At 39.5% G+C, this 23,453-nt stretch overlaps 1 protein-coding gene across 3 annotated transcripts in view; it reads left to right on the forward strand.

Moving 5' to 3' along the window:
• Positions 1-23,453, forward strand: part of LOC140917667 (fibronectin type-III domain-containing protein 3A-like) — an 86,299-nt gene that overhangs the window by 50,581 nt on the left and 12,265 nt on the right. For all 3 annotated transcript variants that reach the window (XM_073360949.1, XM_073360947.1, XM_073360948.1), the window contains 17 exons: positions 2,223-2,507; positions 6,320-6,378; positions 7,685-7,839; positions 8,096-8,155; positions 11,192-11,330; positions 13,245-13,298; positions 14,478-14,599; positions 14,681-14,855; positions 15,289-15,375; positions 15,649-15,787; positions 17,191-17,259; positions 17,549-17,667; positions 17,802-17,907; positions 18,523-18,698; positions 19,498-19,611; positions 20,468-20,617; positions 21,262-21,542. In XM_073360949.1, the coding sequence (XP_073217050.1) occupies positions 2,223-2,507; positions 6,320-6,378; positions 7,685-7,839; positions 8,096-8,155; positions 11,192-11,330; positions 13,245-13,298; positions 14,478-14,599; positions 14,681-14,855; positions 15,289-15,375; positions 15,649-15,787; positions 17,191-17,259; positions 17,549-17,667; positions 17,802-17,907; positions 18,523-18,698; positions 19,498-19,611; positions 20,468-20,617; positions 21,262-21,542 (2,290 nt within the window). The remainder of the gene's footprint in view (positions 1-2,222; positions 2,508-6,319; positions 6,379-7,684; positions 7,840-8,095; positions 8,156-11,191; positions 11,331-13,244; positions 13,299-14,477; positions 14,600-14,680; positions 14,856-15,288; positions 15,376-15,648; positions 15,788-17,190; positions 17,260-17,548; positions 17,668-17,801; positions 17,908-18,522; positions 18,699-19,497; positions 19,612-20,467; positions 20,618-21,261; positions 21,543-23,453) is intronic.

A 23,453-nucleotide genomic window follows, 5' to 3' on the forward strand; every position in this document is an offset into this window, starting at 1 on the left:
GATCCCTTCTCATCAGGCAGAAGGGATAATTGAACTGGGGTCTCCCACATCCCAGGTGAGTACCCTAACCCCTTGGGTTATAAGCAGCGGGGCCCTCCCCACCTTGCCATTTTGTGTTAGGCAGGAGCCTAAGCAGTCTGGCTCCAGGACAAGGGTTCCCAGCTGTGGTTTGTAAGGAGAGGTAGGCGTCTCCCTGCAGCCTAGGCTAAGGGTACTGAACTCCATGGGAGGGCAGTACTTAAGAAACATCCCTCTTGGTAAGAATTTCTGAATGACTAGCTTAGGTTACTCTGTCTAGCGTGCTGGCTTTTGTGGATCCCATTCTTAGGTGCCTGTCTCTTCCCCCTTCATAGTATAGGGAACCTAGATGCCTAACTCAGGCTTTGTGGGTGCGGGCCATAGCCTCTTCAAATCTTAGTTTCTCTATTTGTAAGTGGGGGAAATATTTGCCTTAGAGGGATGTTGTATGCCTAAATTCATTAAAGTGTTTAGAAATCCTCAAATGAAAGGTGTTACAGATGTGCAGGCTCATAGAGTAAACTAAATTTATTTTAATTCGGTCTTTCGGGTGGATATAGTAGAAATGTAGAAATTTTACTTACCTTAAAATTTTTCTAATACCTTATATTTTAGATTTAATATCTTTAAATCTTAGTCTTTGCAATGCAGATTCAATAATGATCCCATTTTAGAAATTGCTTCTAACTTTCTGAAAAAGTTTCTGCTGATGTTGATACTCTTCATACTTGGTCTCAACCCAAAGGTGAATTTTTTGGGAAGTTTTAGGAAATTTTCAACTGCTTTTATCTTATGGGGAGATTTTATTCAGGGTTTGTTTTTTCTAACAAAGTCAGGTATGGCTTAAATTTAAAAAAACACAAACCTTGGCACACACAACTGGTCCTTCAGGTTGAGGGTGGCAGGAGTAGCTATACATATTGAAAGCTATACGTATGTGAACACTCTCAGTTAAAGAGCCTGCTGATGTAACCTTTTGTAACATAGCAGGCCTACATAGTTCTCCTTTTATGAGCAATAATAAAGAGGATATTTAACAAGATGGGGCTATGCAAGAGTACCCACTGTCATACTGTGTGGGGAGCTTGATCAATGATAGTAATGGTGGCAACTTCTTGGGGAGAAAAGCTTAGGGAAAATTTTAAAAAAGCACTTAAATCTGATTTTCCAAAATGATTAAGGATCCTAAGTCTCTTCAAGAGGCATAGTTTTGGAGGTGGGGGATATTAGGTGAAGACTAGCAAAAAGGAAAGATTTAACTATTGAGAATATGAAGGACTAAAAACAGAGAAAATAGGAAAAGTTTTAAAAAGAGCTAATGAGAGGATTTAAAAATAGGAAAAGTTACAGTTCAGAACTAACTCACTGGGTATGGATTAAATACAACCAAAAAAAAGGAAATGGGCATAAATTAAAGGCAAGGGCTACATTTAAAACAAATATGAGCAAAATTAGCAATACAGTAGAACCTCAGAGTTATGAACACCAAAGTTACGAACTTGCCAGTCAACCACACACTTCATTTGGAACCAGAAATACAGAATTAGGCAGCAGCAGAGACCCCCAAAAGGCAAATACAGTACATATTGTGTTAAACGTAAACTACCAAAAAAATAAAGGGAAAGCAGCATTTTTCTTCAGCCTAGTAAAGTTTCAAAGCTGTATTAAGTCAGTGTTCAGATATGAACTTTTGACAGAACAACCATAACATTTTGTTCAGAGTTGCGAACATTTCAGAGTTACAAACTACCTCCATTCCTGAGCTGTTCATAACTGAGGTTCTTCTGTAGTATAAAACAAAAATAAACTTGGAGCTGTCTACTTTTACCGCTACCTCTCTCTTATTTAGACACCATTGATCCTAAAATTCTGAGTGTATTGCCTGGACCTATGGGAAGCCCCTGCCAATCAGCAGCATGAAATTCTTAGCCTTTCCACTGGTGCCCACACCCATCTGAGTAACGGTGTGAAAATTGTCAAGACTTTGGTCTTCACTTGAGTGTGGTTTGTCACAGCTATGAGCAGCACCAGATCTGTCCTACAGACTCAGTCAGATAGCATTGCACTTTACACTTACTTTGAATTGGCAAGGTTTTTCAACTCCTGGCTATGTTGCAGTTACTTTTCTAACTTCTGGAGTGTTTCTCAATTGCCAGCTAAGCAAATTCTACTGAATAATAAAACATACAAATGTTGTCTTTTAGAATCTCGTTCCCATGGAAGGACAAATTTTATTCAGCGAGATGAAAGGACTGTCAAAATGCAAGAACATCTGAAGAAAAGACTTAAGGAGAGACAAGCTAGTGGTCATACTAATAATAAACTTAACAGCCCTCCTTCTTCACCGCATAAAGTTCACAATTCTTCCAGTACAAATGTTCAGAATGGATATGGAAATGGAAAGGGACAGCAAGCAGCATGTGGGGTAATAAAGCAAAAACAAATGGGAAAAACAAGAGCAAGCCCACCAGCAGATTCAGAGATGGGAGGTAAGTAATAGCTTGTCACTTTTGTCATGTAGGCTTTTTGATAGAAATACCTAAAGTATCTTACAGGTCTTACTCCTGGGGGCTGGGGGGGAATTTTGTGCCACTGCACATGCACAGAATTCATGTCCCCCGCAGAATTTTTTTTTTACCCAAAGAAAATACATTGTCAGGAAGGCACTGCAATTACACCTTTCACCCACCAGGGGTTGCTGTGGTGCCAAACAGAGGGCCTGGGAGAGGCTGTCTTCCTCACAGTTCCCTGCTCGCAGGGCCAGGTGAGGAGGCATGGGATATGAGAGGACAGAGTAGGGCACACAGGGCTGCTGGGAAGTCAAGGAGTCTGGGGTTCAGAGAGGTTAGTAAGAGGGACATAATGGGGCAGGGGCACAGAGCTAGTGGGGTGAACCAGTGGCTGAATGGGAATGGGGGTGCAGGGACACATGGGAACAGGGGGAAGGAGGGTGGCTGAATGGTAGTGCAGAGTCTGGGAAAAAGTGAGGTGCAGGGACACATGGGAACGGGGGAGGAGAGGTGGCTGAGCAGGGATGGAGGGGAGGAGTGCAGGGACACACGGGGATGGGGCAGATGTGCCTGACTGAATGGGAGAGACTAGAGGTCAGCCAAGGTCTGCATGGGGGTGGCTCCCTAACAATTCCTCCCTCCCTTCCCCTTCTCCTCCTCCTCCCCCCTCCAAAAAACCCTGTTCCATACTTTTCCCACCCCCACCCAACAGAACTCCTAGTTCATACACAGGCTCCTGCCCAACAATTATTCCCTTTCCCTCAGTTTCTCTGTTACCCCTGAATCCCCCTCCACTTCTGAGGGGTGCAAGAAATACATTTCTGTATTGTAGTTTAAATGAATTATTACTCAGAGTTCTGTATCAAAATGTCTAGTAAGAAATCTGTTTGTCAAAAAAAATTAATAATTCCTGAATCTTTTTGTTGGCGTCTGTATCATTACAGACGTACTTGCTGATGGTATTTTGAAATAAATTTATCAAAATAATTGAAACTGGCATGATTATATTGTTGTTTTGACAAATAAAATATGCAGAATCTTTGATTTTTTGGTGCAGAATTCCCCCAGGAGTAAGGTCTCTTGCAGTTACTTAAAAAATAAAATAAAAAGATTTAAATTTCTTTGCCTTTTTTGGGATTTATAGAGAAGGCCTGAAATGTTTTCAATTGTTTTAGTTGGTTTTTTTTTAGCTTAGAGAGATTGGAAATGTCAAGTCTGGTGTTCCCTGGTTTTTTCGCTGGAGTACCTCTTGGGAGAATCTGGAAGCATGTTTATTATAACCTCAAATTACTTAATTGAAGTGGAAGGTGTTGAATCTTGCACAAAGATCCTTTCTCCAAAATTTCAGTTAGTCATTGAAATTCAAGTGGTATTAAACAGTTTATGCACCTCTGAGTAAAAATCTGTTTTGTCAGTTGCTCAACTTTGAGAGAGACTGATGTGATTTTTTGCTAGTTTTCCATACATCATAATTGTCTTCCAGAGCAGACAAGATCTCAATTTCTAATATAAACCAAGAAAATCATTTTTTTTTGCTTGAAAACAAAAATCCTTTCAGGCTTTATACATCAAAGAAACAAACTCGTCAAGTTCAAACTTTTTTCCTAATGTTTTTCTCATCACTTTCGCTATAGCTATCCCTTCAGAGTTTATACATAGGTTTGAAAAAAATTAACCATTTGATTTACATAATTTTTGAAGTGTGTTGTGAGAAATTCACTCTTTATCGCTTGCCATGATTGCTGATTTAGAATGTGCATCTCTTAGCCATGTATTTGGAAAATTCCTGTTACTACTATTTAGGGGTGCTTGCTTCTGCAGGGTATTTGACTGTTTTCAAGCTTCTAATTTGTGGGCTAGTTTCATGATAGGCTGTATTGTTTCTCAGTTATTAATCTTGCTCCTTTGAATAGCAACATAGAACTGCCATACCAGATCAGACCAGTGGCTCATCTAGTCTGGTATACTACCAATACTAGACACTTCAGAGAAAGGTACTCAGAACTGCATAGTTCATTTACAGAATGACTTACCCATAGAAAGTTTGTTCAAACCCTCCAGCTACTGGTTTGTTAATGCCTTGAAACATGGGGATTTCTTTTTCCCTAACTTTTAAAATTGTTTTCTGTAAAAGTGGATATATTCCCACTAGGCAGATAAATTCTAATTCTCGTTTGGAATCTGCTAAACTCTTGTCCTTCATCTTGTGACAGAGTTTCACAGCTTAATTGTTCATTGTGTAAAGTGTTTCTTCTTCTCATTTGTTGCCTTTCAATTTAATTGAATGTCCCCTTGCTCTTGTATTATGAGAGAAGATAAACGTGAGTGTTTTACTTATCTTTTGCATACCAGTCAATAGATTTATTCCTCTACCATATTGTCTCATCTCATCTAAACTAAACAGTCTCACTCTTTTCATTTTTTTTATATGGAAGTGCCTCTTTTTTATCTCCCTTCACCGAACTTTCTTCTATTACTGCCATATCTTTCCTGAGATAGTGTTACCAGATCTCAAAACAGTGTTCCATGTTGGGGTGTACCATAAATGTGTATAACAGCATCAGGAATCTCTCTCATTCTAATGTTTCATGTGAGTCTCAGTTATTATAAATCTTCATGAAATTTCAATTGAAAAGTTTTAGTCTGAGCAGTAAACAGCATTTTAAAATGAAATTACTCAGTCTCTTTAAATGTTTTCAAATACTCCTTTGAGCACAGTGATGGACTAAGAGCCAATAATTTTTCAAAAATTAATTATGCAACTGAAAAACCAGCTTTCCTGAGCACTTGAGATACTGTTGTATCTCGGTGTATCACACTGGTTTGAAGGAAGGAATGAAATGTAAATTATTTGATCCCAGTTCATTAAAGGATGTGGATGTATGTGCATGTGTAGGCTTGTCGTAAAAATACCCAGGTTTTTTAAAGGCGAAGTGAAAGACTTGACCTATTAGGTTTCAAATTGCAATACTCAGAGGTTTGTTTTTCTGCTGTAGTTGACAAACTTAGCACTTCAATAGTGGAGTAAAACAGATCTCAGAATTTGGGTCTTAGCAGATAAGTAAAGGAGCAACTAACTTTTACTGGTATATCTAAACATATGTTTTGTTAAAGATTTGGCCTTGCAAAAAGTTGTTAGATTTTTATCTTTTAAAAACATTTCAGTTTTCCTTTACGGGTGCAATTTCAGCCTGAACTCTTGAATGTACAGGCTTCGATTAAATACAATGTTTTAAATGAAATATTTTTCACAAGCATATGACTGACTAGAACAACTCTGGGTGGAAATGTGTTCTGCTCTATGTATTTTTACTATGTAATTTAAAAATCTCAAACGCATCTTCCAAATTTATATCCATGGAGAAATTTTGGTTTACAAAGGAAATGCAGCATTAACTATATCACCAGCACATACTGCAGCCAAGACAAAATCATATTGTCAATTTTAACATCTTTTATTTTTATATAAAAATATTTTTTATATATTTTTTTTGTTCAAAGTAAACCAAGATATGCTCAGATTAGGGAAATGTATCCTTTGTTCACACTGTGCAGGATGTACTAAACGGGGTTTGTGTAAAGCTGTTAGTTTTGGACAATTCTGCAAGTCACACAGCCAAAACAAATATGGGAAATGAACTTTACATAATATATACTTTTGTTAATCTCTTAGTGAAGCTAACTCCATCTTGTGGTTGCATTTAGATAATCATTTCTTATCTGCTGATTTGGGGTTGTTTTTTATTTTTATTTTTTTTAACTGTAATGAACTTTTACGTTTGGCTTTTCAGAGTCTGACACAGAATCCAAAGAGTTGTACAATCTCCACTTAAGCATTGGTAAACCTGTAGTAAGTATGGTCTTTGAAATGTTATGTATAATCCTCTGATTGTATACTTTCTCTTGATAAATAACAAATATTAAAAACAGTATTAAAGCATTTTCTTCAATGATCTTTTATTTGAAATGCTTTCATTGTTTTAAATTGAGAGTACATGCTTTAGTGGTTGGAGCTTGAGGCCAAGCATCAGGAGCTCTGTTTTCCATGCCCAGCTCTGCCATTCACTTGCTGAGACATCTGGAGCAACTTACTTAATCTCTGGATGCCTCAATTTCCCAGTCTGTAAAATGGGGATAATACCTGCCTCTGAGATTATTTAATCTTTGTAAATGCTTTGAGATCCTGTGATGAAAGGCACTCTGGGTCTGATGCAGACTGTCCATTGACTTCACTGGGTTTTGGACTGAGCTCAGTTGAGTGCAAAGTATTTAAGAATATAGAGGTACTTGCAAAAAGTAGTGTATCATTTTCTGTTTTATTTAAAATCAAATTGGAGCATAGATTTGAGTATTTTCAGACTGTTTGGGACCTTGGAATCTTATGGCGATATTTTAAATAGATTATAGATTAAAATTGCAGTCTAGTACATGTAACTCCTTCTTCTGTGCATTAATTATACAGAGTGTAATCTGCATTCTTTTGCTCCAGCTTTCCCACCGTTCATTATGTTATGGTAACGTTGCTACTGCTACTGATTCCCTGTGGGTTTAGTGCCAGAAAAAACTGTGCAAACCTTATTTTGGAGGAAATTCAGAGTGCTGTGAAGAACTAAAACCAAATGGCAAAAAAGTCTTTTTAGTATTTGGACCAAATCTTTTAGATTTGAGCACCTTAAAAAAATCTGTACTGAGAAATTTAAACAAGTGGCCAAATTTTCAGAGGTGCTGTAGTCAGTGGGAACTGTGGGTACTCAGCTAGAAAATTGAGCCATTTGTCCGTGCGTAAACACACATCTGGCTGCATGGGTGTGTTTTTTTTGTTTGGTTTTTTTTAGGGTTCCAAATCTGAAAACTTTGGCTTAAATACTTAATGCAAACACTGCAAATGAAATAGAAACTTCACTTCACACCTCAAGACCATTTAAATATGCCCCTGGTCTGTTTATATAGTGCCCTTGATATGAGCACCCTAGAATGACTAATAGTTAAAATTGAAATTAAAGCTCAGTAAAGTCCTAACTTAAAAAAGACTCAGCACTTCTACTAACTAAAAGTAAAGAATTCCTCCAGTGAGAAATGAGCAAGTACCATGTTAATGACTAATATATCTTTATTATAGCAAGCAAACCTATTTGCGTTATTTGTGGTTTTAAAAGGTTTCTGATATACAAGCAAGATCAGCAGTTCTGTCCTGGAATCTCCCAGTTAGTTCACAGAATGGAGAAAGTCATAGTCTCACTCCAGCAACATTTATATTTGAAGTAGCAGTATCCAACAGCGGTAAAAATGGAAAATTTAAATCTGTCTATATGTAAGTCTGGTTTCTTAATTTAAGCACAATACGTATGTTCAAATACACTGACATATATCAGCAATGTTTTTATCAGGTGTATGTTGTCTTGAAGACCTTTTTTCACATGCAGATCATTTTAAGTAATATCAATAGGCCTTATGTATAAAGGGGATAATGGGCACTTTGACACTAAAAGTACATTATATAGTTTTATTTTGCAATAAGCCTGTGTTTTGAAGTACATGGGAGAGCTATCACTTTTTTGTTCCTACAGAGGAGAAGAAACAACAATTACTCTTCCTGAACTCAGACCAGCAACAGATTACCATATCAGGTATGTACTGGAAGTTTCCCTAACTGTGTAGGAATACCCATTACCGTTATAAATTAGAATTATTATTTGATTTCTTCCTTCTTGAGATGGATGGGATTATGAACTATTTACCAGGGTTCTATGTAAAATGTGATTGTGTCCATGCACTAAGAAAAGGAGTACTTGTGGCACCTTAGAGACTAACCAATTTATTTGAGCATAAGCTTTCGTGAGCTTCAGTGGTTAGTCTCTAAGGTGCCACAAGTACTCCTTTTCTTTTTGCAAATACAGACTAACACAGCTGTTGCTCTGAAACCTGTCCATGCACTGTTGTTGTTGCCGCTTGTTTACTAATATTGTCCTATTTGTAATGCCTAAATTGATAAATATCCTGCCTTTGCTGGTTAGCATTTTTGCCTACCGTTGTCCCTCTGCCTGTCTCCTCTCAGCAAAAAAGGAGGAGTTAAGTGGATTTCCTGAAGTTCCATGCTACTGCTCTAAAGGGTAGACAGGAGTCAGCAAGAGGGAGATTCTTCTAGACTAAGGACAGCAACAAAGAAAAGCATAATCATCAGCCCTCCTGGATCTTTTCACATGTCTAGGGGGAGCAGAAGAAGTCTCTGAGCTAATCTGTGTTAAGGTGAGAGGAGGCTTCCAAACTGCTCTCCTATGAACCTTAATAGTACTAGAGGAGGGGAAACTGAAGCTGGTTGGAGTAGTGGGGGAGCAGACCCCTCAGTGGCAGAATGGAGTATTTGTGGAGAGAAGAAGAGGCTTGCAAGAATCAGCAGCTGCCATCCAGAGCTCTTAAGGCCCATCAGAGCAAACAAATCCTTGCCCCTGCAGTGCCTAATTATGCAGGAAAGGAGACTGGCCGGAGTAGTGAGTTTGGGGGCATCCAACAGCAGAAGGGAGGCCCATAATAGCAGGAGCAGGACAGGAGAGGGATTAAAAATAGTCCCATGCAGGGCTCTACTCCAATATTTGTTGGATACAGGAGAAGACAACTCTTAAATCCTACTGCAAGAGAAACGCCACTCCTATAATGTGCAGAATGTTTTTCAGTGTGCTGCATAATTCAGTGCAGTCTTGCTGCATAGTTTAGGTCTAATGTGCTGCATAGATCACGAGGGCCACCTCCAATCTAAGCAATATGAAACATGCATACATGGTGGAAGACAAGTAGGTCTGGGGCCTTCGTTCTGCATTTACTTAATTTCTAGTCTTGTTCAAGAGTAGTGTTATCTTGGAATTCTTTGTAGCTCATCTGAAAATCAGAAAGACAGTGTTCTTGAATTATTTCACTTGCAGTTCTAAATATATTGGTTAGTTAACCTCCCTCCCCCACCATGTTTTGGATGGTTAACAGCAGCGATTTTAGTATAGCCATGATTTTAAGTCTGGCAGCTTTATCTTCTTCTTTCATGTGTGACATTGTGGCCCTCCAAGAAACCACTGTGATTGTCTTTGAGGGTTCTTGAGAGGTAATCCAGTTTTTCCCTGGACATCCCTTCTACATTAAGTTGGTATACTCAGAGGACTGGCCCAACTGTTCTTTTTTGGTCCTGGAAAAGGCGGTTTGAGGAAGTATGATCATTCTTACGTTCACTGGGAGGTCGGCAGTCACACACAACTCCTTGACACTCAATTCAGTAATGCTATGCGCATAGTGTTGGGGACACTCAAATCTACTCCAGTTGACTGGCTCCCAGTCCTATCACACATCCAGCCTCCACAGATTAGACTATCTGCTCAGACATCTCGCTTTCTTAATCGTGTCAATGCAAATACGGGGATCCCACTGCACCATGACCTGCAGAACCTGCCAAAGACAAGATTAAAATCCCACAACCCTCTATGGAACTGTATCAAGACCCTTACACCCAACTTTGATCCTGAGCCTCAATGGAGAATCACATGGAGCATTTTAACCACTCAAAACAGACAGCTCATCGTTGATCCTGTTGAGGAGCCATTGGGTTTTGATTTGTCGGAAAGACTGGTGCAGATTGAATCGCATCAGGACATCTCATGGAAGATGTGGACAAACCCTAAATGGAAAATGAGGCAAACACCTGTATGCAACTGTGGTCACCAGGCACAAACTATAGAGCACATATATGAATGTTCCCTTTGTTCTTTTGCTGGGAGCTAGAAGGACATTCACCAGCTCACTGCTGTGGCAATGTGCTGGCTATCAAACTTAGATATAAATTTGTAGTTGATGCTACCTACCCAAGCCATACGAAAGAAGTAGTAGCAGTTAACCTCCATTTAAGTTAGTAGTTTGTGCAATATAGATATAATACAAATTTACCTGGAAGACTTTGTCATAGTGGTGACATCTTGACAGTCTGCCAACTGGGCTCGTGTTAAATGTGCTCCTTGAAAAAAGGAATTCATTTGAAAATGGTTTAACATGAAGTTGTTTACTTTTCTCGAAGGTCTATAGCAGGTTTAAAATTGACTTTTGCTTCTAGCTTTAAAGATGAAGCTTGTTAACTGTAAGCCTCAGAGATGCTGAATTGTTTGATTCAGAGGAACATCAACAGTTAGAATTGATTCTTCAATGCTTTTCATATTTAAAAATATAAATGTAGAGCTCATGAACAGTGCCAGATTGACAGCCCTCAAGACTGAGTTCCTCTGTCCACAAAATGGTTAAATCCAAAGAAACTGCATTGTGAGCATTTCCATGTTGCTCTTCCAACGTGCCTTTATCTCCCTTACACTGCCAACGACAGTGGCATTTGTGGTGGTGATTTTTGAGACATGAATACCAGTCCACTAGGAACTGGAATGAGATCATAAACTCACTTCATTAGCCCTCTCTTGGACAATTACAATGCTAACAGTGTGAGCTATTCTTTAACCAGTGGTTTAGGGAAGAAAGGCTCTGTATTACACTTCTAATACAACAAGCCATCTACTCTCCTTTCTCTACCTTCTGCCTCTGATTAAGTACATTTCTTAAAGTGATTCTCCATGTTCTAAATTTTAGGATATTCATGTGATGATGATCTTGGGACACTTCATTAATTGCCTTTTGTCATTCAGAGTTTCAGCAACAAGCAGTTCCATAAAAGAATCTGTTTCCGAATTGGTGAGTTTTACTACAGAAAGCTGTGAACCAGACCCTCCAACTGCACCTAAACTAATCAACAGAACGAAAAACAGCTTGAGTTTACATTGGAAGGTAAATAACTTGGCAGGGATATTTAAAATCTTGAAAAAGCAAAACATACTATTTCTCTTTTTTAAAGTTGGATTTTAAGTTCCTCAGTGAAGATTTTCTCTACAATATAGCTGAAATCATATCACTTCTCCATCTCCAGGTCATCCTGTTTCTTCTGTTACTTATTCAATATCCTTTGTATCCCATTAATATGTGAGTTGGTAGAATGCTTTTTTTCAGCATAAAATACATGTATTTTTGCACTGACAAGACACGTGTATGACCTAGAATATTTGGAAAAATACTGAAATGAAATGATTGCATGTGAGAGAGGGGAGCATCAACACTTCTAATGCTTAGGTCCCGGTGTGGTAGATTAAATATCACAGAATGTCGAAGATATCTCTGAAGCCGAATTCTATTATTTTAGCCTGGTTTATGCATCATGCTCTCCCCCCCTCCACCCCCAAGGCTAACTCTTGAATAGACCATGCAATGTATTCTATACAGAAATGTTATAATACATTGTGTGTTTGTTAGGCTGTTGAGTTTTGTAAGGCTATCCCTGTTCATGTACTTGACTGAAGAATGTCTTTGCAATTACATATGGCTCTCTGGTTAATGTAGATTCACGCTCAATAAACATACATTGTCAACCTGATTTTCAAAAATACATACAAGTAAGTGCATAACTCTATTACAGTTACACATGCTGTCATCACATGAGCAAATGCCCAGTTTGTGAGAACAATTGTGGTAATGTGTGTAAAGTAGGCAAGTAAAAATCAGAAAATCAGTGTCACAACTCTAGATGAGTTCCCTCTCCTAGATGCTCCAAGCCATTACACAAGACCCAAACAGAACCTTTGGTCCCTCATGCTCTTGGCTTCCTGGGGCTGGGCAGAAGTGATGCAGTGTCTCTCTGGCTCTGGGCATCTAGGCCCACTCTCCAAGTGTAGACCCAAAGTCAGATATTCCTCTTGGCGGTGGGACCCTACAGACCAATTGCATTAGGGCCTATGCTCTCCAGAGCTTCCCCAGTAGCTGTTGGGTGATCCAGAGTTCCACCAAAGCTGTGGACTTTCTGGTTTACCGTTACTTTCTTTGGAAAGTACATGATGTAACACAATAACGTAGACTCTGCAAAAGAATTTCTAAACCGACACACACGAGATCTATAGAAAAGTAACATATACCTTTGCATGCAACACCCTGCCTCAGTTTACTCACCCTTCTGAAAGTCCTTTGGGTCTTAGTGTTTTCCAGGGAGGTCAGGATTCTTTTGCACCATTCCTCCTCCTGCCCAGTCTTGTCTTCTGGTTTTGGTCTCTCTATGCATGCACAAAAGTCCTCCAGCTTATAAGCACAGTTTTGGTCATGAGTTCCAGCATGAGACTTCGTGCCCCAGTGTTGCTACATTCATGTCTCAGAGGAGGTAGTGGTGTGATAGGAGTCATTAGCAGAGCAGTAGTCCTTCCAGGGAGGCTCCATTGTCCTGCTAGTGCAAATTTCATCAATTCATGTGGGCATTAATATTTGTCACATTGAATGGCAGAAACCAAATGCCAGTACCCCTCTCCATAACACACAAGGTATGACGCAAGTAGATAGTGAAAGACTTCCAAAAGTATAGAGAGTTCATAAATCAAACTGGAATTCATAAATTCACATACATTCCCAAACTGTCACAATAAGGTCTGAAATGATCACTGAAAGGGTGCTTAAATATAAGTGTATTGCGAGAAAAAGATGAGATATAGTGTGGACTGTATAGTTAAAATTAGTTTGCATCGTCTTCACTTAGTTATGTCTAAGTAACACAGTTGGAAACCCTATCCTTGGTATTAAAATCTTTCCTTTCAATATCCAAGTGTCTGTGTAAAATGAAACTCTACTTTTAAACCTTTGATCTTCTCTTTTGTTTCTTTATTTCAGTCTTCAAATGATAATGGTTCCAAAATAACTAATTTTCTCTTAGAATGGGATGAGGTAAGCCCTTTATTTTTATGATGGAAAAGTTTGCTTGCAAATATGAATGCTTTGCAGATATGAGGTGAATATGTATATTGCTTAAGTAGATACACGCTTTTTTATTGTGCCAATCAATATATTTTTTTGTGGCTAGCCAACTTTAAAATAACAAACAAAACTTGGGCCAGTCTATAGTGCTACAGCTATTTCAAACAGAGATTCCATTAAATTACTCTGAGAATACAGTGTTAAATTGTAAACTGTTTGATTTATTTGATTTTTTTTGCCATCCTAAGTAATGTTCATAATATATCCATTATTAGTGAAGAGAGCATTATGGGTCCATTTCATAAAGGCAATCATAAACGTCACTTAAAATTTTGAGAAGTTCTTACTAAAAATGTGTTCTGTAATGATTGGACAAAACATGAAAGGATTAACATCTTAGTTTGTGTAGGTATCCAAGGAAGTTTGGATGCTTATTGCTACCTTAACTAAGGTTATGTCTAGGCTAGAAACCATTCCTGCTGTGTAATTGACAAGACAGCCATCAGCCAGTGTAAGTAACGCAGACATACTGCATCACCCTAACTACACTGACATAAGCCTTACGCCTCTGGTGGAGGTGGAGTTATGTCAGTGTAGTAGGGCACTTACATCAACAGGAGGAAGGCTGCAGTGTAGACACTGACATAATTAGGTCAGTGTAAGGCAACTTATGTCGACCTAACTGTGTAGCATAGACCAGTTCTAAGTCTCAAATTTTTGAGTAGCCCTTCCTGTAATCCTTTAGGTTATTTTCCTCTACATTCCAAACCCTCTTACCAGTAGGCCTTGGTCTTTGTAGCTCTAATGACCATCTTTCCACTCCAGGAATTCTGCTATATTGTAGTCTGTCTCCCCTCCTTTCCCCATTAGTGACGTATCCTCAGTTGTAAGTCATTTGTTTCCATGTTTGGCTGGTATCCATCGTTGAAAATGTCAGGCCACTGGCCTTCTGATTTGAAAAGTGGTGTAATATAAAAAATAAACAGATCACAACCTGCCCACATGTAATATTTAGGTTTAATGCTTTTATTAAAATTTTGAATTAGTGGAGTAACAGGAAGGTGGAGAGCGGAGGAGATTAAATTTAACCTTAAAAATAGTCCCTATGTAAAAGTTACTTAAGTCTGTCTCTATTTTATTTGTTTAAAGGGAAAGAGTGGAGCCTTCAAAGAATGCTACTATGGGAATCTAAAGCAATACAAACTAACCAAACTTTCTCCTTCTACAAAATACTTGCTCAGACTAGCAGCTAAAAATGACATCGGAATGAGGTAAAATGTGGTGGTGGTTTCTCATTTTAATTTCTCAATAGCCCAAGCTAATGTTACTAACCTTTAAATTTAACTTTTCAGTGGGTTTAGTGAGACAGTGATATATTATACAGCAGGAATCGTCCCTTCACCACCACTGCCCCCTGAGTTAACTGAAGCAGGAGTAACATGGTTATCATTAAAATGGAGCCCACCTAATGGCATGTCTTCAGATGACTCTCTGACTTATACTTTAGATATGGAAGAAGATGATTCTGTAAGTTGGGTTTTCTTAATGTTTTGATGAGTAGTCTGTAATTTTAAGTGTAAATGTAACTCATTAAGATTATCCCAAGTGTAATAATACGAAACATTGCACTACAATTAACAGTTCATAAACACGGTATAATTAATAAAACAGCCTTTCATAAAGTGGAAATGCTGAACTATGTAAAGGCCTACACTATCTAATGATAAAAAAAAATTAAGCATAATTGCTGAAGTTGCCATCCTCTTCTGTTTATGAAGTAATTCACCTTATTAGAGACACTTTATATAGTATGGAACCATATAGACTTGGTTAGAAGTGTCCCAGGGAAATTCAAACGGTTTAATGCTTGAGAAATTGTGGGGACCAATTGCTGCTCTTGTTTTTTACCAGGAGAGTTGTTAGTGATTGTATGCCTGTTCTTAATTTCTGTGCTTTACAGGGTTATGGTTTTCAGCCAAAATATAATGGAGAAGAACTCTCATGCACTTTACAAAATCTAAGGAGGAGTACTCCTCATAAGTTTAGGGTATGTGCTAAATTACGTATTCGATTTCCTTTTATTTTTATTGACCAATATTGTATTTCTGAAGCTATTTGCTCGTAGCACTTGTTTGGTGTTTCCTAACCATATACAATAGCAGGCTAACCTAGCAGTAGTAATTTTTCAGTGGGATTACATTTTTATTTTATTATGGTGTCAGAGATGTTTTAAAAATAATTGCCTTTCTCTTTGATCTTTGTTTGCAAATTAGTCTGATATTGTCCATAGCAATCAATATATTATATTCATTCTTAACAGCTCTGTGCCTGTAACAATGAAGGGAAAAGTATCCCAAGTGAGGTGGTAGAATACAGCACAATTCCTGATAAACCTGGACCACCAAGTAAACCAAGTGTAAAGGGAAAGATCCATTCACACAATGTGAAAGTTACATGGGGTAAGTCAGCTTGTGTTAATTTTGTCTTCCCTTGCTCCTCGAAAGAGAAATGAGCCTATAAGGCAGGGGTGGACAAACTACGGCCTGGGGGCCGCAGCTGGCCCTCCAGACGTTTTAATCCGGCTCTCGAGCTCCTGCTGGGGAGCGGGGTCCGGGGCTTGTCCCGCTCCAGTGCTCCATCCGGGGAGTGGGATCGGGGATTTGTCCTGCTCCACACGGCTCCCAGAAGCAACGGCATGTCCCCCCTCTGGCTCCTACATGTAGGGTCAGCCAGGGGATTTTGCACGCTGCCCCCACCCCAAGTGCTGACCCTGCAGCTCCCATTGGCCGGGAACCGTGACCAATGGGAGCTGCAGGGGTGGCGCCTATGGACAGGCAGCCTGCAGAGCCGCCTGGCTGTGCCTCCACGTAGGAGCCGGGGGGAGGGGGCATGTCATTGCTTCTGGGAGCTGCTTGAGGTAAGCGCTGCCCGGAGCCAGCACCCCTGACCTCCTACCGTACCCCAACTCCCTGCCCCAGCCTGGAGCAACCTCCTGCACCCCCAACACCTTATCCCCAGCTCCACTCCACAGCCCACACCCCCAGCTGGAGCCCTCCTCATCTCTGGCCCCCCTAGAGCCTGCACCCCCAGCAGAGACCTCCCCCCCCACCCCAAACCCCAATTTCATTAGCATTCATGGCCCGCCATACAATTTCCATACACAGATGTGGCCCTTGGGCCAAAAAGTTTGCCCACCCCTGCTATAAGGTATCAGTAAAACAAATTTAAAATAGCATAGAGAACTGGTCTAAAAATAGACTATAGTCTGTCTCCATGCAGTTCTTTTCTTCAGAGAAACTTCTAGCCTAAATGTAATCTCCTTAAAAATACAAATCTTTCTCCCAATCCCATCTCTTTTCAAGATGCACTAATGACCAGCTATTCCTTCAGAATATATTTACCAACCGAGAGATTATTTGATTACCCTACTCTTAACTTTGAGTGTGGCTTCCAAGAAAAGTTGCAGTTTACACATTAAAACTTAGTCTTCATATAATATATAAGTAGCAAAAATATTTATTTCATTCAGAAAAGAGTAGCAGAACTTTAGTAGCTGGCCTCTCTCTCCTCATACTCTTACTGGGAGCCCAACCCACTCTACTGATGTCTTAAAATGTGTATAATATTTCATAAAAACAGATTCTGATAGGATCCTTATGTTTTATGCTCTGTCTGAACATGAAGCTTTCACATTTCATCTTTTATTGCAGTATTATTGCAATTCCAGTTTAACTTCCCATATGAGTATATTCCACAATGAAAAATACTGTTCTGAATAGTTGATTACAAGATGGTACATGAACCTCATGGTTTTTTCTAAACTTTTGAAATTCATTGTAACTAAAATGTAACTTTCTTTCAGATCCACCAAAGGATAATGGAGGATCAGACATTTCTAAGTACTTCCTAGAAATTTCAGAAACTTTAATTGGTAAGCAATCATTGAAAAGGCCTAATTCAATGCATTGTTCACTTCTATTCACATGTAAGTATGTATTGTGATTACTGTAGCAATTAGAATGTTCATTTTGTTATAGATAGGAGTAGTAGTTAATTACAGTAAATGCTGTTTGTATGCATAATTGAACCAATTCAGGATTCAGTTTTTGTTCTGTGATGTGTGTGCCTTAAATTAATGAATATGGGGAAAAGTTTAATGTTTTAATGTAACAAAACCTTCCCCATGGATTGCAAATTGATATTCTTTCCTTTTCCCGCAGGAACTAAATGGGAAGTAGTGTATAGTGGTTCCATGAGAGAACATGTGTGTGATCATCTCAAGCCTGGTACTTCATACAAACTGAGAGTTTACTGTGTCAGTAAGGGAGGTGAAAGCCTGGTGAGCCAAGAAGTCACTTGAAAAGAATAAACACATTAGGCCTTGAAAGTAGTTTTATTTCTCCTTTGGTAAAATAACGTTGTGCAGTGTTTCACAACTGTAACTGTAAAATAATATATGTACACTTTTGCTAGGCTTCTGATGTTCTGACTGTACAAACATCAGCTGTTCCTCCTGGACCTTGCCATGCTCCATGCCTGATTAGCAAAGCTAAGCCCAGAGAAATAACTCTACAATGGGGTAAGGACCAGTGTTTCTGTAGATAAACATTTTCCAGGTTTTGAACATTATAAAAATAGAAGGCTAAAAACAAAAATGATCCCACAAAACTAAAATTGAAATATCAGGACACTCATTCAAAAACTTGAAAGCTTATATAATTAAACTCAGTCAAAAGGAAAAACTGTAATGCACAGCTCTTCAGTTATACTTCGTATAGCTTGTGGGGCAGTTGGTATATTACTAACAGAACTTTAAGGAGCAGCGAGCACAGAAGTTAGGGAACAGTATGCTATGGTTAGTCTTTACCCTTTACCCGTTTGTAACTGGCAATTGAAAGCAAAAATAAGTTGTTGCTTTTTTATTTTTAGCCCTGTAAAGGGGAGAAGTAAGAGATAATATGTATAAATGCCCGATCAAAAAGATTGATATGAATCTTTTACTAACTGACAGCTGTGTTTTTTAAAAGGATTAGAGGCTTGTGAATTGTTGCAGCTCAGATAGATGCTGAAACCAAACATCTGCAAATGTATTTTTAGAATTAGTCTAACTTATGGTTTCATACAGACCACCTTGAAACTGTTATTAAAATAAGAGCTGTTGGGTTTTGTATTAATGCAACTTTATATTTCATAGATCCTCCTTCCACAGATGGGGGCTCAGAAGTAATAGAATATGTTGTAGAAATGGCAGACTCTGAACAAGATGAACACAGACAAGTGTATCAGGGTCAGACGACAGAATGCACAGTGAACAGTCTACTTCCTGGGAGAATGTACTGCTTCTGGATAAGAGCAGGAAATAAAGCTGGGGTAATCAATCTCTTTATATGATCAGTTTTTGTTTTGCAAGTAACTATACAGGTACTACCACTAGTAAGATAGCTATATATTAGCATCCTGGTGGTGGTGTTTGCAGCATCTCTGTGGCTTTCCATATTAGTCCCATTGAAGGACCAGTTTGCAAAAGCCCTTCTGGCAAAGAGAAGACAGTGAAATTTATGTGCAAGATCATAAGTGGCTCAAAGAATAGTTAGGAGCCCAACTGTCCTTTATGCCTTCCAAAAGTTTCCCCTAATTTTGCAGTTGGAGTTTCGTCCCCGTGACCCCATTTCTGTTATGTCCCATCTAGATGTTGCAGATCACTTTAAATTTACAGTATGTGATAAGTAGGTTCAGGGTAGGGTAGTGGTAGTGTTGGGCAGAGAGGATACCTCCAAGCTATACTGGGTTGGAACAAGGGATTGGAGCAATGTTAGTCACAGAAGAGTCCCTCTAGAGCAATGCCACTTGCTTTTGGAAGCAAGATGTGACTGCAAGGAAAGGAAGATTGGGGGAGCCATGCATACACACAAAATTGAGAGGCTTACCACTGTGCAGAACCCTCTGAGTGGGAGCTTTTTGGAGGTTCTGTGTGCACAAGACCAGTTATGTGTAGCAGGTGCCCAAAAAGCTCCAGTAGGAGTTATGAAGTTAGGTATTGTGATGCAAAATCTTAGTACTGTCAAAATAAAATGGCATCTTTTATTTTCTCCAACCTATCACTGTGCAAATGTGCATTTGTCCTATTTTTCTGTCATTGCTACACTCTTGCAATTGTATTTCCTTCTAGTTTGGCCCTCTCTCTGAAAAAGCAGAGATTTCTACAGCTGCAGGACCTCCTGATCAGTGTAGTACACCTTTGTTAACCTGTAAGGCTGCCACCTGTGTAGTGGTCACTTGGGAGGTAGGTTTTTAAAATTTTTATTATTAAAGCTTTAGAATTTCATGCATCATATGTAGCACATAAGTAAATTCACAAAGAGAAGAATTGAGTATATTGATGAAATATTTCAAATGCTTCCCCCATTTTACCAGTACTCAGGCAGAAGTCAGCTTTGAATAATTTCATTTTGTAAATGTTCTCAGCTACAGATTTTGTTCTTGTATTGAGAAAATGGAGTGATATTTAAGCCCTTCTCATGGTGTGGGTGACTATTTGCTGTTAGCACATTTTCCTTAAGTAGTGTGCACACCACTGTTACAACTAGTTACTGGAAAATTATGGGACCAGATGGGAATTGCAATCTTTGTGAAGAATGTTCCTGTTTCAGTCAAATGGTGTACTTATAGCCATGCTGTTGACTATCTAAAAGGTCTGAGTGTTACTTATGGAACGGTTTTCAAACTGAAAAACCTCCATTTTGCATACTAGGACTGTACTATTAATAAAAGTGTTCTGACACCATTGTTTACTAGCATAATTTCAACAGTAGTGCCTTGTGTGAAAAAGCACTACTGACCAAAATCAGGTGTGCTATAGGGTAGATATGTGCAAACTTCTCAATGCAGTTTTTTGTCAAATTACTCCTGTTCAATACTTGTATTCCCTGTAGCCAGGAGCGTCATTTGTGTAGTGGTTTGAGGAGGACATATACCCTTTTAGGAGTAGGTAGAAACCAGCCAACTCATTTCACTGATAAATTTACTGAATCCACACTCTTCGCTACCCATTCCCCGTTGATATAATCTTAAATATATATTTATAATTACAAATCATGAGCTATCTGAAAGCTAATCTTTCACTGACTTGAATTTCCCAGAGTCCTGCATGCAATGGTGCTGAAATTTGTGAATATAGGCTGGACTGGGGACAAATGGAAGGATCAATGCGTATCATATACACTGGCCCTTGTCTGAGCTATGAAGTGAAAGGTCTTACACCTGCAACCACATATTATTGCAGAGTACAGGTATGAGAGGCTTCCTTTTGTATGTCACTCTAAAAATCAAAACCTAAAGATAATTAGCATCTGAATAAGTACTTCATCTAGAAACTAAGGACAAAGTTCTGGTCCAACTTGTACAGATGCACTGGACGAGGAAAAGGATTTGGAGAGCATCTTCTGTCACTCCAACCAAAGTGTGTACACCTAGGAATAGGATAGTGTTCGATTAAACACTAGACTAATGTCTTCTGCATCTCTTCAAAGTCCCAGATGGTTGTGGCCAGCCATCTTGGGAACATGTCCAGGCCTGTTACACCCGTATGCCAGATGTCCTTATTGGAAGGTGCTCAAGATCTGCAAGCTATTGCTTACTATATTTTTAAGGAACACAACAAAAAGTGTTTCAGAACAGATTAATCTGAGTTATCATGAAAGACAGAATGGTTAAGGACATTCTGCTGCTGTTCTCATTTCTCTCAACCTCCATGTGAGCTGCACGTACTAAAGTGGAATTTTGCCTTTAGTTCTGGACTGATACGTTTTCATTATGTTTAGGAAAATGCCATCCTCTTGCAAATTTCTTTCAAGAAGCACAAAATCAAAGCAGTTTCTCAAAGATAAGATAGAAAAATGTGGCCTCCTTGAACACAATAGAATCTCTCTTTCAGGCTGTGAATATAGCTGGAGTTGGATTGTTTGGAGATATTGGTGTGGTAACAACACCAGCGTCAGTGCCTGCAGCAGTGTCTCTACTTCATCTGCTTGAAGAAGATCAGATGGAAAATCCTTGTCCCTTGTCAACGTGCCTTGCCATTCAGTGGGAGGAACCGTGTTGCCATGGGTCAGATGTCATTGGATATAATATAGAATATGGGGAAAAGCAACTTGTAACTGTTGGTAGAGTTACAAGCCATATTCTGGAGAATCTGCACCCTGACACTTTGTACAGGTGATTACTCCTTATTTTATTCTGAAACCAGTCTTGTAGTTATTTTAACATACAATGTTCAGGACTGTTTTTTTCCCTCCAGGTTTTTTGGTCTCCTAGTCCACTTCATTAAGGTGAACATGCTGTAAGCCAGAGTGTGCATTTATGTAATGGGTTGTCTTTAGAGTGGTTGACTTCTTTAGAGGGGGGGGAAAAAAAAAAAAAAGGTGAATACACTGAGTCCGGGAGCCCTAAAATACAGCATACATTGTATCGGTATGTTGCTGAGATCACAGCAGAATGAAAAAAGACAGGCAAATATCTGGATTTTTCTCTATTTGTCTACAACTTTATTAGTAAACACAAAATGCAGCAGCCTGATAAGTTAGTCTTTTTAACCTATTCCCTCCTGTGATGGAATCCATCCTAGCTACTTTCCCTAATGTTATGGGGGATCCTGGGACCCTACCCCAACAAACTAAATCAGGACAATTGAAGAGGTCTCCAGGTCCACTGGTTTTAAGGAAACCAGAGTGTAAGTGATTTCCTCTTTTGCTCCAAGAGGAGCATCCTCCTGTGTCTAGCAGAGCCCTGTGGTTAATTATTTGGAAATCGGTTGGAGTATCTCCAAACACCAGATTTGAATAACTGACTAATTTTCATATATTTGTCCCCTTAACTACCGTCTTGTCACACTGATGCCACCCTCCTCCACCAGCTCACACCCCACTGCCCTCAGAAGTTGACAATACAATTGCAGAAAGAAAAAACTTCACAGAAAATCAGGGAAGGAACAAATGGAACATGATTTCGGGTTGAACCCAACATGCAAATACAGAAGTGAAGCTTAAATTCATAACTTTGATAGACACTAATAATCATGGACTGAATAGAGAACCTGGATTTGTCTTATAACAATCCATAACCCATTAATAACCCCTCCTAGCTGCCTTCTCTCCTGCCCTTCCTCCAGCTCCCCAGTGACTGGAGGGGTATTAACGGGCCACTTAACACATATTGGCAGGGGACCATTCAGAGTTAACTACTTATGCTAAACAAGCCTTTTCCACCTTCTGTTTAGCTGTGACACTCCTAGGGCATGGCTACACTTGCAGATGTAGAACGCTGAGAGTTAAACCAGCCCTCGGAGACCGCAGCAGGGAAAGCGCTGCCTGTCAGCTGCAAGCGCACTGGCGTGGCCACATTTGCAGCAGCATTGGGAGCAGTGCATTATGGGCAGCTATCTCACAGAGCACCTCTTCCCATTCTGGTGCTGTGGTTTGTGGGAAGGGGGTGTGGAGTGCAGTGCATTCTGAGTCCTGCAGATGCATCGCTTTGCATCCCAGCAATCCCTGTGCTTCCATCCACATTTGGTGCCATCTTTCAACATTTTTTGTACTGCATGCTGTCTTCCCTTTCGGTCTGCAGGGATGGATCTTGAACTTGTGAGGAATATACCGATGGGTCTCATCAGCACGTCATGAATTGCAGACTAATTACTTGTTAAGCTAGTGCATTTCACAGACCTGAAGAGCTCTGTGTAGCTTGAAAGCTTGTCTCTCGCCAACAGAAGTTGGTCCAATAAAACATATGACCTCCCTTGTGTCTCTTATATCCTGGGACTGACATGGCTACAGCAACACTGCATCCAGTTGTTCTGTCATTCATCTCTATTACCTACATACCAGCTGCAGCTACAGTCAGATGGATCCTGAGAACTCTTTAAGCTCCTGGGAGGGCAAAAAGCCATCTTTGGTCTGATTGCCACTGTGATGATCAGCTAGTCAGTGAAGATGGCCTGTGTGCCCAGTTGCCATGGCATCCTCAAGCAGGCAGTGGCAGCCCATTGCCATTGTAGTCCCCTCCTCGTAAGATCCACTACCTGCACCTGGAGAACTGGAAGCTAGTGAGATTGGCCTACATTCTTATTTA

The sequence above is a fragment of the Lepidochelys kempii genome, chromosome 9 (genome assembly GCF_965140265.1).
Source record: "Lepidochelys kempii isolate rLepKem1 chromosome 9, rLepKem1.hap2, whole genome shotgun sequence".
In the NCBI taxonomy this organism is placed as follows: domain Eukaryota; kingdom Metazoa; phylum Chordata; order Testudines; family Cheloniidae; genus Lepidochelys; species Lepidochelys kempii.